Source organism: Enhydra lutris, unplaced genomic scaffold (assembly GCF_002288905.1).
Source record: "Enhydra lutris kenyoni isolate GAN:26980312 unplaced genomic scaffold, ASM228890v2 scaffoldscaffold85, whole genome shotgun sequence".
NCBI classification, from domain to species: Eukaryota; Metazoa; Chordata; class Mammalia; order Carnivora; family Mustelidae; genus Enhydra; species Enhydra lutris.
Genome location: NW_019154169.1, coordinates 7,371,436 through 7,387,400, shown reverse-complemented (window position 1 = coordinate 7,387,400; position 15,965 = coordinate 7,371,436). Strand labels below are relative to the sequence as shown.

At 55.8% G+C, this 15,965-nt stretch overlaps 1 protein-coding gene across 1 annotated transcript in view; it reads right to left on the bottom strand.

The window, feature by feature from the left end:
- Positions 1-15,965, bottom strand: part of LOC111161376 (ryanodine receptor 1) — a 108,644-nt gene that overhangs the window by 34,660 nt on the left and 58,019 nt on the right. The window contains 20 exon segments of the mRNA XM_022524996.1: positions 515-532; positions 1,162-1,235; positions 1,783-1,859; positions 1,953-2,032; positions 2,321-2,420; positions 3,876-3,944; positions 4,077-4,128; positions 5,534-5,640; positions 5,905-6,001; positions 6,183-6,295; positions 6,807-6,944; positions 7,210-7,269; positions 8,799-8,969; positions 10,181-10,195; positions 10,959-11,051; positions 11,131-11,218; positions 12,636-12,876; positions 13,776-14,108; positions 14,341-14,471; positions 15,003-15,084. Of these exon segments, the coding sequence (XP_022380704.1) occupies positions 515-532; positions 1,162-1,235; positions 1,783-1,859; positions 1,953-2,032; positions 2,321-2,420; positions 3,876-3,944; positions 4,077-4,128; positions 5,534-5,640; positions 5,905-6,001; positions 6,183-6,295; positions 6,807-6,944; positions 7,210-7,269; positions 8,799-8,969; positions 10,181-10,195; positions 10,959-11,051; positions 11,131-11,218; positions 12,636-12,876; positions 13,776-14,108; positions 14,341-14,471; positions 15,003-15,084 (2,139 nt within the window).

Below are 15,965 nucleotides of genomic sequence, written 5' to 3'. Positions count from 1 at the left end.
GAGAGAGAGAGAGAGAGAGGCTAGACAGGAATGGGCCAACCAGAGCAGGCGCAGAGGAGGCACGCGCACCAATCAGAGTGGATGCTGGGGCAACCAATCTGGTTGGCGAATGGGAACCGCAGATTTGACCAATCTGGGGTCGCGGGCGCAGAGAGCAGGGTGCGCGGCAAGGGGGATTACCCCACCCCGGGACTGCGAATCTGGGTCTAGAAGCCTGAGAACGTCTAGCTGGAAAGGGATCTTTGCCGTCTTCTCTAGCATCTGTTTACACAGCGGGGAGCAGGCTTATAGAAAGTAAGAGACTTGTTCACAGTCTCCAGTTATTGTTAGTGGCTAATCTGGGACCTGAGTCTTGGTCTCCGGCTCAAGACTTTCTGCTGGCATGACGCCATCACTGAAGGGTTCCTCCCTCCCTGGATGTCCCAGATCCTCAGCCCCCAGGTGGAGGGGGCGGTTGGGGGTTAGAAGGGAGGGGTGCAGTAGCATAGCAAGGAGAATGGGCTGGGGGAATTACCGTTCTGGCGATTGATGACTGGGGCAGCCAACAGGATGGGAGGAGGAAGCAGGAGAAAAGAGGGCAAAAGAGAGACAGGAAGGAGACAGAGAGATAGACACAGATAAACAGTGACACAGTCAGGGACGAAGACATCAACACGGAGAGAGGAGCGACCACAGAGGATCAGAGCCATAAGGAGACAGAGTAGGAGATGGGGGGTAAAAGCGGAGGGAGAGAAAGAAGAGGGACGAGAAACAGATGGACAAGTAGAGGTGGAGAGGCAGGAGGCAAGGATCAGGGCAGAAAAGTTAGACACATCACAACACGGCAAAGAGGAGACTCAATTAACCCGGATTAGGGGCATTAATGAGAACAGCAACCAGGGTGGGAGACTTGGGGCGTGTGGAGGGTCCGGTCGGTGTGGTGATGGGAGGCGGGGGGAGAACACAGGACGGAAGGACAGCCAGGGGTGGGGACCCTGAGGAGGGAGACCCTGGAGGAATGTGGGGGCACGATTGGGGATCACTCTGGGAGGGGCGGAACTTGGGGATGGTTGTAGGGTAGGGGGTGTCTTGGAGGAAGGGAGCTCTGGGCAATGTGGGCGAGGGGGCGATCCCGAAGGAAGAGGATGTCCCAGGAGAGGGAAGCCCAAGAGAGGGCCTCACCAGTTCCATCCTCGTTCACCATGCCCAGCCCCTCTGCCTTGTTCTGTCTCTCGAAGGCATTGAGATCCAGGACGCTGGGAGAAAGAAAGGAAAGATGGGGCAGATGGGCTAAGGCCTTTGCCCCGCTCTTCCAGAGCCCTGCAGGCACCCCCCCCACACACACACACATCCAGTTTGGGCAGAGAGCCACGGAAAAGCATGCATGAGCTGAAATCAAGAGGAAGCACAAACAGAACTGGGAGAAGGCACGTGGCAGCCGCTGTCAACTAAGGTGGGGCTGGAATGACATATGTACAGGCTGGAAACAGGAGAAAACAGAAACCCTCAGTTAGCAAAAGCTTTAGGGGGTAGGGAGGGAAAGTCAGTGGACAGAAGAGAACAAAGGCGGACAGTAGTAGTCACATGAATGGGGGTCATCAGAAGAGAGCCCTGATTCCTTGCTGCCTGAGTGCCCCCTGAATTCACTACAAGCTTCTGGTTCCAGCTGTCCATTGTTCCTATTGTGATAATCGCCTCCCAGTACACCTTAGAGTGGGTCCACGTTCCTGGGGGTGGTACCAGGGGCGGGGCCTCAGCCACACCAAAGGTGTTTAACCCGCTGGAGGTCTGCTAGACCCTTACCTGCATGTTTGCATCAGCGCCTGGATACTCTGGAAGAAGCCCACTTCCTTCTTGTCCTTCAGATAATCCAGCATTTTCTACAGAGAGGGGCAGGAGCATCGGGGAAAGTGGGAGTCACACGGGAGCTTCTAGAGCTCTGTGCTTTCCTCCCAGGTCCTTTCTCCTGTTACCTGCTGCACATCTGCATTGCCTCCGTTTAGGATGGAGATGCCCAGCTTTAGGGTGGAGGATACCATGGCGCCCATCTCTCCTGGAGCGGGTGGGGGTGGAGCAAAGACAGTGCACTCAGTCTGGGAGCCCTGTTCTCCACCACCAGAAGACAGCCGTTCCAGGGTATGCAGGAGAAGGGGCTGGGGTCGCGTGCCATAGTGAAGGAAGAGCGAGAAATTGCAAGGCGAGTGGGACGTGCAAGGGCTGGAGTGCGAGGTGCAGGCAGGCAGGGTGGGAGAGTGAGCCATGGGTTCCCCAGGAAATGGGGGGCCGGGGGGAACTGGGGATGGGCTGCGTGTGCCCAGGAGGAGTGCCGGCGGGAAGGCACCTTTGCAGGCACTGATCATCTGCAGCACCATCTCGGCGGCTCCCCGGTTGTGCAGCCGCGCCTGCTGGTACAGCAGCCTCTGTTTCTCCATCTGTTTCTCCTGCAGCAGAGCCAGGCCCGTGGGGCCCAGTGAGTCTGGGTTCAGTAGCCCAGCCTTTGCCCCTCACAGCCTCAGCCCTCAGCCCTCCGCTCCCTGCTCCAACCATATCTGCTGGCTCATTCCTTTAATTGTGAGCTCTCTCTGTCCCCTGGCACTGAAGTCTACCACTTGTCTCTTGTCCTCAGAGCATGGGGCCAGACATGGAACAATCTTAACCCGGGCCCGTGGACCCCCGAGGGGTTCAAAGACACATTCTAGGAAGTTGGGGTGCCTGGGTGGCTCAGTTGGTTAAGTGTCTGCCTTTGGCTCAGGTCATGATCCTGGGGTCCTGGGATCGAGCCCCACATCAGGGTGTACATTCAACGGGGAGTCTGTTTCTCCCTCTCCCCCTGCCCCTCTCCCCTACTCGTGCCCCCCAAAATAAATAAATAAAATCTTTTAAAAAACCAAAAGGATGATTCTAAGAAAGGCTGCACTAGATGTTAAAAGGGACCCAGGCACCAAAAACATTAAGAAACTCAGGGAAATGTTTGCTGACTGCCTTAATGATGAATGGATGGGTTAACTTCATATTTATCAGTTCTTTCTCACTGCCTGGCCTTTGCATATGCTGTTCCCCCTTCCTGGAACACATTTCCCCTTTTCTTCCTCTGGCATACTCCCTTTATTTTTTTTTAAAGATTTTATTTATTTATTTGACAGACAGATCACAGGTAGGCAGAGAGGCAGGCAGAGCGAGAGAGAGGGAGAAGCAGGCTCCCTGCTGAGCAGAGAGCCCGATGTGGGGCTCAATCCCAGGGTCCTGGGATCATGACCTGAGCCAAAGGCAGAGGCCCCAATCCACTGAGCCACACAGGTGCCCCTGGCACACTCCTTTTAAAGATTTTTATTTATTTGACAGACAGAGACCCCAAGTAGACAGTGAGGCAGGCAGAGAGAGGAAGGGAAGCAGGCTCCCCACTGAGCAGAGAGCCCGATGTGGGGCTTAATCCCAGGACCCTGAGATCATGACCTGAGCTGAAGGCAGAGGCTTAACCCACTGAGCCACCCAGGCGCCCCAGGCACACTCCCTTTATCCTCCTGCTCAGACATCCCCTCCTCCGAGAAGCCCTCCCTGACACCCTCCCACCAGAGTGGGTCAGGCCCCTTGCTTGCCATAACTACTCCCCCCACCCCCGGCCTGTGTCCCCCTGAGCTTCCCTGGATTCTCCCGCCTCCCCCATTCTGCCCTGCCCACTCTGCCTGAGCCTCCCTTACCACCACCGTGAATAATCTTTGCTGTTCCTGTCTGGTTGATGTATCTGTCTCTCCCCAGGTAACCGACAGTCATGGCTGTGTCCCCAACATGACCCAGCACAGGGCTGGGCCCAGAGCACTACTCTGTGAACACAGCCTGAATAAACAGAGAATGACTTCCCTTAGTCCTTTCCTCAGGGACCTCCTGACCCCACCTACCTCAAAGGACACCTCCACTTCCTCCTCATCTGCTTCGCCATTCTCCCCTCCCTCCTCCAGGTGGCAGCTCTGGGGACAGGACATTAGTTAGGGATGACGGTGAACAGAGGAGATCCCTTAGTTCACCCGGACCCCTCTGAGTGGGCAGGCATTGCAGCTGGGGAGAAGGGAACGTGCCCAGGACAGGGGGCAGGACCTCACCTTTGCCATGATGTCGGCATACGCCATATACAGGTAATCCTCATCCAGTTTGCTGAGGAAGTAAGCGGGGGAGATGATCAGGGCCCAGTGGAAAGGACCCCCATCCTATAACCGCTTCCAGTTTCCCTTTGGAGAGCTGCCCCTCCCCATGCCCGGGCTGTGTAGTTGGGCGTTGGGGGGTCCACTGTCCACTGCCAGAGGGGGTAAGTGTGATCAAGACTGAGCCAATCAGCATGGCTTGGCCGCAGTAATAGGGACAAGATGGTCCTATGCTTCATGCGGGTCCACTGGAATTCATTCTGGGTTTGCTGGGTAGAGGGGCTCCCTTTCCCCGGGCTTGTGAAAATAGTGTGTTTGATGCCTGGAGCAAGCATCTGGCTATTGGCTCATTTGACAGCTATGACCAACCACCCTCTTGGGCATTAATAATAATAATAATAATATTAATATTAATAACACTAATAATGGAAAATAATAATAATGGGAGTAGTGGCCAACATCTATTGAGTGTTTACTCTAGGTCAGTCCCTATCCGAAGTGCTTTCTATCTGTCCTAACACATTCATCCTCAAGATAGCCCTATTATTTTGAGACAGGATTAGATAGGTAGAGCTATTACTAGCCTCATTTTACAGATAAGTCAACCCAACCACTAAGATCCTTCTTGGCCGAGTCCCACAGCTTGTGCTGTGACTCAGGTCTACATGATCTAACTCCAGAGTCCTGGTTTTCCAAAGGATGGAAAATGGAGCGCTGGGTGCCCCACTCTCCCTTGTAGCTGGGGGTGGCCTGAGGTCAGAATTCTGGCCAATGAGATCTGTGCAGAGGCCTGCCAAGGAAAGTGCCTTTTTTTGGATAAAAATATCTTGATCTTGGGATGCCTGGGTGGCTCAGTTGGTTAAGCAGTTGCCTTTGGCTCGGGTCATGATCCCAGCGTCCTGAGATCAAGTCCCATATCAGGCTTCTTGCTCAGCAGGGAGCCTGCTTCTCCCTCTGCCTCTGCCTGCCACTCTGTCTGCCTGTGCTCACTCTCTCTGACAAATAAATAAATAAATAAAATCTTTAAAAAAAAATACATCTTGATCTTACTGGGGTGGGGGGGGGAGACTTTCTCCTTTCTGCCCAGCATGTGGTCCTGTCTGGAAATTAAACAATCCACCTTATTGAAAACCTGTTATAATATGCTGATTTTTCTTCTCATATTCTACTGATTTTGTTCGAGCAAGACAAAGCTTTCATCAATATTGCCTGTGACGTGAGCTCTATCAGAAGAGATGGCTTGCAAAGCGCTCAGCCTACAAAACGGGGCACAGTGGCCGGGGCCTGTCAGGGGAAAATGACACTGAAAGATCAGCTGTGGGGCTCCCCGGGGACACAGAGGGTCTGTCTTGAGGAACAGGGAGGTTGCGGGGTGGGAGGATGTAGATCCCTTCCCAGGACGCAGGAAAGGTCCTCACCTCTTCTCAGTCAGGGCGGTGCGGCTGAAGTGAAGGACCAGCTGATGTAGGGGGTCCGGCTTCTTCTCCTCCACCACCTCCTCCTCCTCCTCCTGTTCCCCAGCTTTCTGGGGGAGGCGTGGGGCTTGGGAAAGGGGTTTCTAGAGTCCCCTCCTGTCTCCCTCCGCCATAGCCCTGCTGGGCTAGATTTTTTTCTTTGCCCCCCACCCCCGTTAATCCCTTCCCCTTATCTCTCCCCAAGCCTGCAGCCGCCTTTCCCATACCCCTCAATGTGGAGGGCGACCGCTGTAAGTGGGCAGCCTGCAAGCTAGCGCGCCCCCCCCCCATTCAGCCCTGCCCCCTCCACTCCAGGCAGGTCCCATCCAGCTCACTGAAAGGTCATCGATCATGCGGTCTTCAAAACTGTGGTCTTCAGTCAGGATCCACGCGGCCTTGTAGCTCTCCAGGAACATGTTACAGGCCCGGTGCCTGCAGGGGAAAGGCGTGCGGAGTCCCGGAGACCATGGCCCGCGCCACGTCTCCGCTATCTTCCCGCACGCACATCTACCTTCCCCAACCAGACCCCATCGTGGTGGCGCCCCCTCCTCCCGCCTCCTCAGCCACCCCTTCTCCACCGTCCCCAAGCCTCCCTCTTCCCTGGGGGTCTTACGTGGGCAGGTTGTACAGGGGGGTCATGCGGAAACAGGCAACCACTGCCCTCCGGCGCTGCTTGGACAAGAGCTTGTGCCACACGGCCTTCTTGGATTTGTAAGGGTGCTCGATCTGGGGGCGGCAATGTCATGTCCCCAAGCTCTGCCCCTGACCTGATCCCCACTCCCAGCCCCGGACCAAAAATGCCCATGCATGTCTAGCCCCAAATTCAGGCCCAATTTGCGGGGCCAGAGGAACACGCTGGCTGTGCCAACAGAGTCAAGGTTCGGCCCTGGGCTTTAAATTCCAGACCACACCATTTTTCCTAGGCCCCGCCCACAGGTGCCGGGTCACTAGCCAGGCCCGCCACCATCCCATGACCCACCCACGGTCCTGCCCAGAGTCAAGGGTCTTGATTCCAGGTCCCACTCTGGACCCCAGGTTCTGTCTCCAGCCCCACCCCTCGGCCCAAGATTTGGGCACCAGGTCCTGCCCCAGAGCCGAACTTCCATTCTAGAGTTAAACTCCAGGCTCCATCCAGAAACCCAAAGTTCCTCCTCAGACCCCGCCCACAGACCCAAGGCCCCGCCCAGAGACCCATGCTTCGGCCCCGCCCCTGTGAGACCCCTCTAGCCCCAGCCACCTGCTCCAGGTGGTAGAGCACCGCAGACACTTCCTGAACCCTGCGCACGATTTTCTCGGGGTCGTCGGCGTCCTCCTCACGGCCCGGGACACCACGGTACAGGGCCATCTGCCAGCGCAAAGAAGGGGAGCCTTCGACCTGAGGGGAGGAAGGACAGGGGGCCAGCGTGAGGGCCCCTCCCTGGGTGGCTCCCCGCTCCCCATCCAGGCTCGTGTGAGGGCCCCTCCGCGTGTGAGGTGGGCTCCTCTGGCTGCCCCGTCCCCCTTTCGGTGCTGTGCCGATTCAGTGGGTGAGTACAAGTTAAGGTCCCTCTTTCAGTGCCGGTAGGGAGTAAGAGTACTTGGCTCTCACAATTGCTATTATCCCAAACATGCCCCTTTCACTTGCAGATTAAGAAAGGTACCTTTCCCTGAAGGTGAAGGTTGTTTTGCAGATATTCCCGTACCTCCTCGTCTGTGTCTTTCTGGGGAGACATGGCGAGGCTGGGTCACACTGATGGCCCACCAAACTCCTTAACCCACATCCCGTTCCTTTCCAGGCCCAACACCCGGCAGGTAGTGTGCATGTGTGTGAGGGAGTTGGGTTCTGGGAGAAACTGAAAGGGTCCAAAGGTCAGGAATGGTCTGAAGGGAGTCCTAGAGGCCACAGATGCACCTTAAAGAGACAGTAAGGATTAGAGGGGCTTGGAGTGTGGGAGGAGGTAGGGCGTAATGAGAGATTGTTCTCAAAGGTCAAATAAGGCCACCGATGGATGACTGGGGGTCAGAGGAGGGTTAAAGTGGGGCTGGGAGGTGGGGAGTTTTTGAAGATCAGAGGAGGTGAAGGAGTTGTAAGGGAAATGGCAAGATCAGCAGAGGTCATGAGGGATCGAGCAGATCAAGTCACCAGTGGGATTTCTGTGGATGCCAAAGGAGGAGTCAGTAAGGGGGATTCCTGAGATCCCCAGGAGAGAGGGACCCTCAAAGACCAAGTTGAGGGGTCAGAGGGGCCTTGGAGGGCTCTTTGGGTTCTTGGGAAGACCCAACAGGTCCTAGGAGGAGTTTGAGGTCCTGAGGGAAGGAGTCTTTTAGAGTTCCAGGAAAGGGGGTGTTTGTGATACCAGTGGGAGTCAATAGTCTTCAAGGGCCCCGAGCGGTTAATAGGCTGTTGGGAAGCTTGGCAGGGTCCTGGGGGGATTCTTAGAATCCCTATGGTTGACAAGCATGGGGGTTGTTATCCTGTACATAGGGTAAGTGGGATCCTGGGAGGCCTCCTTGGAGCCTCAGAGGGCTTAGGAGGGTTGGGGGAGGGTGGTAGGATCAACCCATCTCGGGAATCCTGACGCATCCGAGGTTTGGGTGTGGTTCTGGGGAAGCAGCCAGTCCTGGGGGGCTACTGGGATCAGAGTGCTCACTGGAACCCAAGTCTTTGGGGGCTCTTGTGTATCAACAGAATCCAGAGGGTGGAGCCGCCAGGGCCCCAAGGGAAAGAGGTGATGAGCTGGAGAGCTCAGTAGGGACCTTGAGGTTCAGGGGAGAGCCAGTGGGATCATGGGGGACTTGATGGATCCCAAGGAGGTCCGGGAGGTCCTGGTGGAGAACTGAAAGGAGTCTCAGGAGGGCTCATGGTGTCTTGTCAGGGCCACAGGGTCCTAATAAGTCAGGCATGGTCGGGGAGGGGGCAGCATTCAATAGGGTCCTTCAAGGCTCCCTATAGTCCTTGGGCCCCACCGGTCTTAATGATACTCCTGAGTTTCGGTTCCTAACTAGGTTCCAGTTTGGGTCCTCAGGTCCTAGGGTTCTGGAAGTATCCTGAGAGGGGTCCTCAGCATCCTGGGGAAAGTCTTGGGACATCCTAGGGGACCCCATGAGTCCTCAGGGTCCTTGAGAAAGATTCATTAGGGTCCTAAGAGAGGGCTCCCAGGGGAATCCTTGGGGCTCAGGAAGGTCCCAGGGCCTTGGTGGGGTGTGGGGTCAGGTGCTGGCAGGTGCCATCATGGGGTGGTGCAGGCACCAGGGCATAGCGGTTCTTGGCTTGCATGATGAGTTCCTGGTCCGTGGGCGCACACATATTTAGGCCGATGGGCAGCATCTTCTTGAGCGTGGCGACAATCAGGGATGTCTGCACAGAGTACCGGTCCCCTCGGCGCTTCTTCTTGGTGCGTTCCTGGTCTGAGCCACCTGACTGTGGGGACAGGGGGGCTCAGCACTAGCCCAACTCCCAGCCTGGCCCCAGGCCCCAGCCCAGGCTTCTGCAACTGTCCATCTTCCAGCCCAAAGCCTGGGTGCCAGATGTCCCCTCCCCCACCTCAGGGCCTGCATCAGTTTCCACCCTAGACTTTGCTGATCTTTCAGCAAAGCCCCCAGCCATCACCCTAGATCCTGCCAGACCCAAGCCTCTGTCTAGCCCATATTTCCAGCCTCCATCCCAGACCCTTCCAGATTTCCCCAAATTCCAGGCCTTTCTCAACCTCTGGCAGTCTCTTCCATAATCCCCTAACAACTTCCGCACCACAACTTCCCTCCCCCACAACACGCACAACCTGACACTTTATATCCCAAGAGTGAGTTCCCAAGAATGAAAGAAAGATGCAGAACCATGAAGTCTCAAGAGACAAAAGAAGTTGGAAAGAAAAGAGAGACGCTGAGAGACAGAGACAGACAAGGAGACGGGGAGACAGAAGATGGAAGAGAGATCCAGAATGATCTGGAAGCAGAAACACGGGGCACAGAGTCCCACAGCCGTGTTCTGGAGCCTCGGGTGCAGACCCTGGGCCAAGGCCATCCCAATCATGCCAAAGAGAAGCCCCAGTGACAAGCTCTGACAAGCCCCAGTGACAAGCTTCTGGCCACATCCACCCCGGCTCATAGGATGGAGCATGGCCCATGTATGTGCCAAGACACCACTGAGGCCACATGCAGCATCCCACTGGGTCCTCACAGAGCCCCGGGGCCAGGAGCCACTGGCCAGATGCCAGGTGAGGCTCAAAAAATAAAACACTTGACTAAGGTCGCACAGCCAACTGCCAACAGTCAGGATCTGAACCCAAGTCAATCTGGTCCCAGAGCCCAAGCCTTAAACCCAACCATGCGCGTGCCTGGCCCACCCCATTCCCTGTGACCTCAGACCACAATGCTTTGGGAAAAGCTCAGAGGTGTGTTGGGGTTTTTTGTTTGTTAGTTTTGTTTGTTTTTTTTAACAAAAGTTAAAAAAAAATTAAATTGCCAAAAGCTGAGTGTTAGAAAGGGAATGGATGGGGGTGGTGGGGGAGAGGCTGGGGGCTGGGAGCCAAGGATGAGGGGTGAACAGGGGCAGGGGGACGCAGAAGCTGGGGAGAGGAGAGAAGAGGGTATTAAGCCAAGAGGCATGCGGAAGGTCCCAGACATGGGGCTGACCTGTACATCTCCCTCCTGCTTCATCAGGTTGCAGACAGAGACAAGAAGGGTTACCCTGGTCCCTCAGAGAACCCCAGGCCCAACTCCAAGTGGGCCCTACCCTGCCTCAGCTGCCAAGTGGGCAGCTCCCCTGCCCCAGCCCAACACACATCCCCTAGCTGGGCATTTCCAGACCCTGACTCAGGGCCGGTGGCTTTGTTCCTTAGGACCCTGAAGAGGGCAGTTCTGAGAAGTATAAGGGGACAGGAAGGGGGGAATGAGGTAATGGGGATATGAGGAAAGACATGGGAGAAGAGGACATCAGGGTGGAGGAAGATGGAGGAGGGGAAAGGTGGGAGAAGAGGGAATTGAGGAGGAGAGAGTGGGGAGGAGGGAGATGGGGAGAAGTGAGAGGAGAGATGGGAAAGAGGGAGGAGAAGGAGATGAGGGAGAGAAAGGAGATGGGGAAAGAAGGAGAGGAAGAACATAGGAGGAAGGGGATGGGGAGGAGGGACATGGGGAGGAAGGAAGAGGGAGATGGGATGAGGGTGATGGGGAAGAAGAAGATGGGGAGGAGATGGAGAAAGAAGAGGGAAATGGGGGGAAGTAAAAAGAGGAGGGAGATGGGGTAAGGAAAGAGACAGATGGGGAGGCAGGAGGAGGGAGATATGGGATGTGGTGACAGCTGCAAGGAATGTGACCGGGACAGGGCAGGCTGGCTGGGTGAAGGGGTCAGGCAGGAAGGCCTAGAGGGTGCTCCCACCCTCCCCACCAAGTCCTCTCACCGCAAAGCACCCACCTTGGCCATTTTGCTCTTGTTGTCAGCAGTCAGAAATGACATGTTGTTGATCTCATTCTGGACCACAAAGTTCTGCTCTTCGCGCTTAAAGTTCTGGAGAGAGAAGCAGGGTCAGGGTCAGCCGCAGTGGCGAGGGTCTTGGCAAGGAGGGGCAGAATGGGCAGGAACTCACGTGGGACTTGGACCAGTAGATGAAGATCTCGCCCACCATCCTGAACAGCTCCTCGGCGCTGGGATTGGGCTCCGTCAGCCAGTGCGCCCTAGATGGGCAGGGAGGGGGCCGGTGAGGGATGGGGGCAGGGACCCCCTCTGAAGGGGATGCCTCACAGAGAGCTCTCAGGATGGGACCATCCAGTGGGAGGGATGGAGTTTTCTAGGGCAATCTGGCCACTCGGATGATTTGAAAATCTTAACAATTCCTTTTAAAAAGGGATTCTTCTATCTCTACTTTTTAATGGAAACACAACATAGTCAACTTGATGAACCAGTACAAGGTAAACACCACCCAAGTCAAGAAACAGAACTCTTCCAGAACCCAGAAGTATCTCCGTGCCCCTCCCAGCCACTCTTCTCTTCCTCCCCCCGGTGACCCTCATCCTGAACATGAACTATTTTTGTCTGTTCTTGAACGCCGCAGAAATAAATAATAATGTCTGGAATTTTCCTGGCTTCTTTCAATCTGATGTTTGTAAGATCCACCCACATTGTTGTGTGTTGCAAGGGTTGGCCCATTTTTGCTCTCATGTAGTACTCCACAGCATGAATGCATGATTTACTTGTCCAGGCTCTCTGACCCAGGGCTCTGCCTCCGGGGTACTGACCCTAGAGCAGTACCTGCCTTCTGAGCACAACCATAGGTGTGCATGGCTGTATCTAGCGTGCGGACCATGGCTTCCCATGTCTGCTCCTGTGACAGACATAACTAATCGATCCCAGCCCCCACGATTTACTTGTTCAGGTTCTCTGACCCAGGGCTCCGCCTCCAGGGCACTGACCCTAGAGCAGTACCTGCCTCCTGAGCACAACCATGGGTGTGCATGGACTTATCTAGCATGCGGACCAGGGCTTCCCATGTCTGCTCCTGTGACAGACATAACTAATCAATCCCAGCCCCCTTTCTTACAAGGCCCTGATGCAATCTTCGAGTTTTCTCCACGAGGATGGAATCTGGAGTTGAAACCTATTTACTAACCCCAGATCAGGCTGCCCCTAGGAGTGAGTAATTCTTTAAATAGTGCTTCTGATTTTAGGGAGATGTTGACAACTGACTGACACCTTTTATTGCTTTTATTAAAGACCTGTTTCTGAGGGAAGCCAGGCTGGCTGGCTCTGGGCTGTCTCCCCTTCCTGTCCAGGACGGAGGAAGGCCTGACCATCGGGGCCCCTCCACCTGGGCCTGGAGATGGTGCTGGAGGGAAAGTGGGGCTCCTGACGGCTGACACGGCAGCCTCCCAGGGGCTCTGCCTCAGCGGGTGTAAAGGAGCATAAGGGGCGTGCACACCAGCGGGCTGGATTTTGTGGGGCCAGAAGCAATGGTGGGGGGTGGTCAAAAGGCTGGGTGGGCTCAGGTGAGAGTCAGAAAAAATAATAGTCACTCAAAAGTTAGGGAGTCAGGTGGGTTCAGAGAGGTGGGAGGTCAGGCTGACTGTGCACGGGGACGGCTGGGGACACGCTGACCTGTTGTTGTCCACATAGCGGATGAGCAGTGGGTAGAGGGCGTACAGGTCCCGGCAGAGCACAGAGAACTCATCCCGCACCAGGAGCTCGCCCTCCTCCGCTTCGGCCTTGGCCTCCAGGCGCAGCTGCTCCTCCTCGGCCACCACCTTCCCCGCCCGCTTGCGCAAGCGCCCGATGGTGGGGATGAAGTGGGAATGCAGAAGCTCAGGCCGGGCCCGGCTCACAATGGGCTGGGCAAACACTGCAGGAGCAAAAGGAGGGTGTGGGGGACTTGCTGCTGGCCAGCCTTGAACTCCGGCAACTGACCTATGGTCTTTGATCTCCATCCTGACCTCTGCTCCCAGCCCATCATTCCTGACCTCTGCCTGGGACCCAGCAGCTCTTGTGGACCCCAGCCTGACCCTGCCCCCTGACCTCAGCTTCTACCTCTGATCCCATTCCTGACCTCAGGCCCTGACCTCTGACACAGTCCTCGATCCTTGGTCCCAACCTGACAGAAGGCCCTGACCTCTGACCCCAACAACTGAGTCATAACCTGATACCTTACTTTACTCTTACTCTTACTCTACGACCTCTCACTCTAGTCTTTTACCTCTGACCTAGTCCAAACACAGAACCTGACCTCACCACATGATTTCTGTGATGCCTGGTTTCTTATTCCAGTCTCTGACCTCTGCTCCCAATCTCTGCTCCCAGCCCCCTATCCCTAGCTTGACCCGATTCCTGACACAGAACTTCTGAGCCAGGGATCCCAGCCCTTTAAAGACTCATTTCTTGACCTCTGACCTACAGCCCCATGCATATCAGGGACCCTGCCGCCTCACCTGGTTTTCTGACCCTTTGTATAAGGAACCCATGCCTCTGACCCAGCTCCTTACCCTCTCCAAGGCTCCGGAAATTCAGAATCCAGTCTGGAGGACTCCCAGGACCCATCCATCCACCCCAGACCCCATGAGCCTGAGATTCTGACCCCTTGGGATGACCCATGGCCTTCTGACCCTGAGTAAGCCTAGACTCCAAACTCTCCCAACTCCCAGGAAACCACGACCCCAAGATCTCCCTCTCAGACCCTCAGATCCAAGGGCCCGGGGTCCAGGACATTGGTCCCAGCCTCAGGGGCCTGGTGCCCCCCAGACCCACCGGCCAGCCGCTTCATCCACGATGCCTCGTCAATGCCCAGGTTGTTGACGATGATGCGCAGGATGTTCCCCAGCAGGGAGTTGAGGTGGTCAGAGGTGACCGTCGTGCAGGGTGGGGGGGCCCCTGCGGGCAGGGTAGGGGACGGCGCCTCGGGCCCACGCTCCCACCAGCGGGGCAGGTAGCTGCACAGCATGGGCAGCGTGATCTCGATGACGTGTGGCATCTCCGTGTAGCGGGCCCCCGACTCGGCCAGCACCCCGATGTCTGCCATGAGCCGCTCCAGCACTGGGATGTCAGGACACATCTCCTCCACGCTGTTGGGGAGCCCCAGGACTGGGGTACAGGAAGGAGTCAGGGCACTCTCACCCATCACCCCCAGACCTCAGTGTCTGCACCTCCAACCCAGGCCCCCCACAAGCTCTGGAGTGCCCCCAACCTGGGGAATCCTCAGCCCTCAGAACCCAGACTGGATCACACTTCCCCCAAAGAGGGCTCCCCCCACCCCAGGGCCCTGTGCTGGAGAGAAGGTAAGACCTACCAGCTGCCCCGGCCCCATGCCACTTACTGGCCCGCTCCCGGGGAGACTTGGTAGTGTACACTGAGCAGGCATTATACTCGTTCAGCTGAGGCTCCAGGAACGCCACCGGCATAGCTGCTGCCAGACGGGCCAGGCACTCCCCCAGGGCCGGCCGCAGCCTGGAAAAGGGGGCTAATTAGCTCCCATGCCCCTCTCTTTGCCTGCTCCCGGGTCCCAGCCTCTATCTCCACAGAAGTGTCTCTCCCCAGAACTCTCCCAAGAGGAGCTGCCATTACCGAGGACACCGAGGTAGCCTTTCCCCTGGGCTTTTTAAATGCCCTCTTGCTCCAATGGCTGAGCCCAGCTCAGGAGACCCCAGCCACATGGCCACCACCCGGGACCCTCCCCAGTGCCCCCAGCTTGCTGTGGCTCCTGTGTACCACCTCCTGCCAGGGCAAGCTCGCTCCCCAGTAGGGAGCATCTGCCATCCTGGGCAGCCAGTGCCTGGGGCCTAATTTGGCCCAGGAGCCAGAGGAGGCCACTTCCTTCACTGGCCTTCCCCTGAGTGACCTCACGTGGCCGCTTCGGTGAACTGCAGCTGCCACCAAGTCCATCTGCTGTTGAAGCTTTGAACATCTCTCCTGCTCCCTCCTTTCCCTGAGCCCCCACAGTACCCACCCCAGCCCCCAACTATGGCTCTCTCTCCTTACTTTTCCACGTAAGTGTTCTTGGTGGTTCCCAGAGAGTAGATACTGCACAGCGTTCGGTAGCAAGAGACCTGGACATCATCCACTGAGGGAGAGAGGGAGGGTGAAGGTCAGGGATGCACCCACCACACCCGTGCTCCCTGCCCTCCTCCCTCATCTCCAAATACTGGGTAAGAGCAGGGCTGTAGAGCCAGCCTGCCATTTACCAGCTTTGTGACTTGAGCAAGTACCAACACGCTCTTGGCCTCAGTTTCCCTATCTGTAAAATGGGGATAATTATAGTATCTTCCTCATGGAGTGGTTGTGAGGATCAAAAGAGTTAATGCTTGGAGGCCGGTTGGAACGTGGCACACAGCAGGCACTCAATAAAGGCTAGTTGTTCCTTCCTTAGAGAGGAGTCATGGGTCTCTTTGATGATAGTGATGCACACTCTTTGCAGAAAAATGCAAACAAACACCCAAACCGACTATAATTTGAGGTCATCCACCATCCCCTGCCCTCCCGCCACCCACCCAGGTTAGGAACCTCAACAACTTCACAAATGTCATGAGACCAAAAGAGGGCAAGGGGCAGGTTCTAGATGTAAGTCACTACGCAGACCTAACAACCAAATGCAACGAGGGAAACCTGACCAGATTCTGAATTTTTTTTTTTTAAATCAAAGACATGTGAAGGGTAACAATGAAAATTTAAATATAGTCAGGTCACGTGGTGATGATGATACTGTGATTACGTGACAGAGACGCAGGGATCTGGTGTCACGGTGGATGCAACTCACATTCAAAGGTTCAACAAAAAGGTTTATAAACACTTTCCATCCCTAAAGTGAAAGGGTAAGTGAATGGGGCAAATTGTTAACAATCCTCTTCTTCTGACTTTCCTGGATACTTTAAAATTTTCTAAATGAAATGTGGGGGTGGGGGAAGAACCCCACCCAAGCGGAACTTTTCTTACTTTTATCAAGAG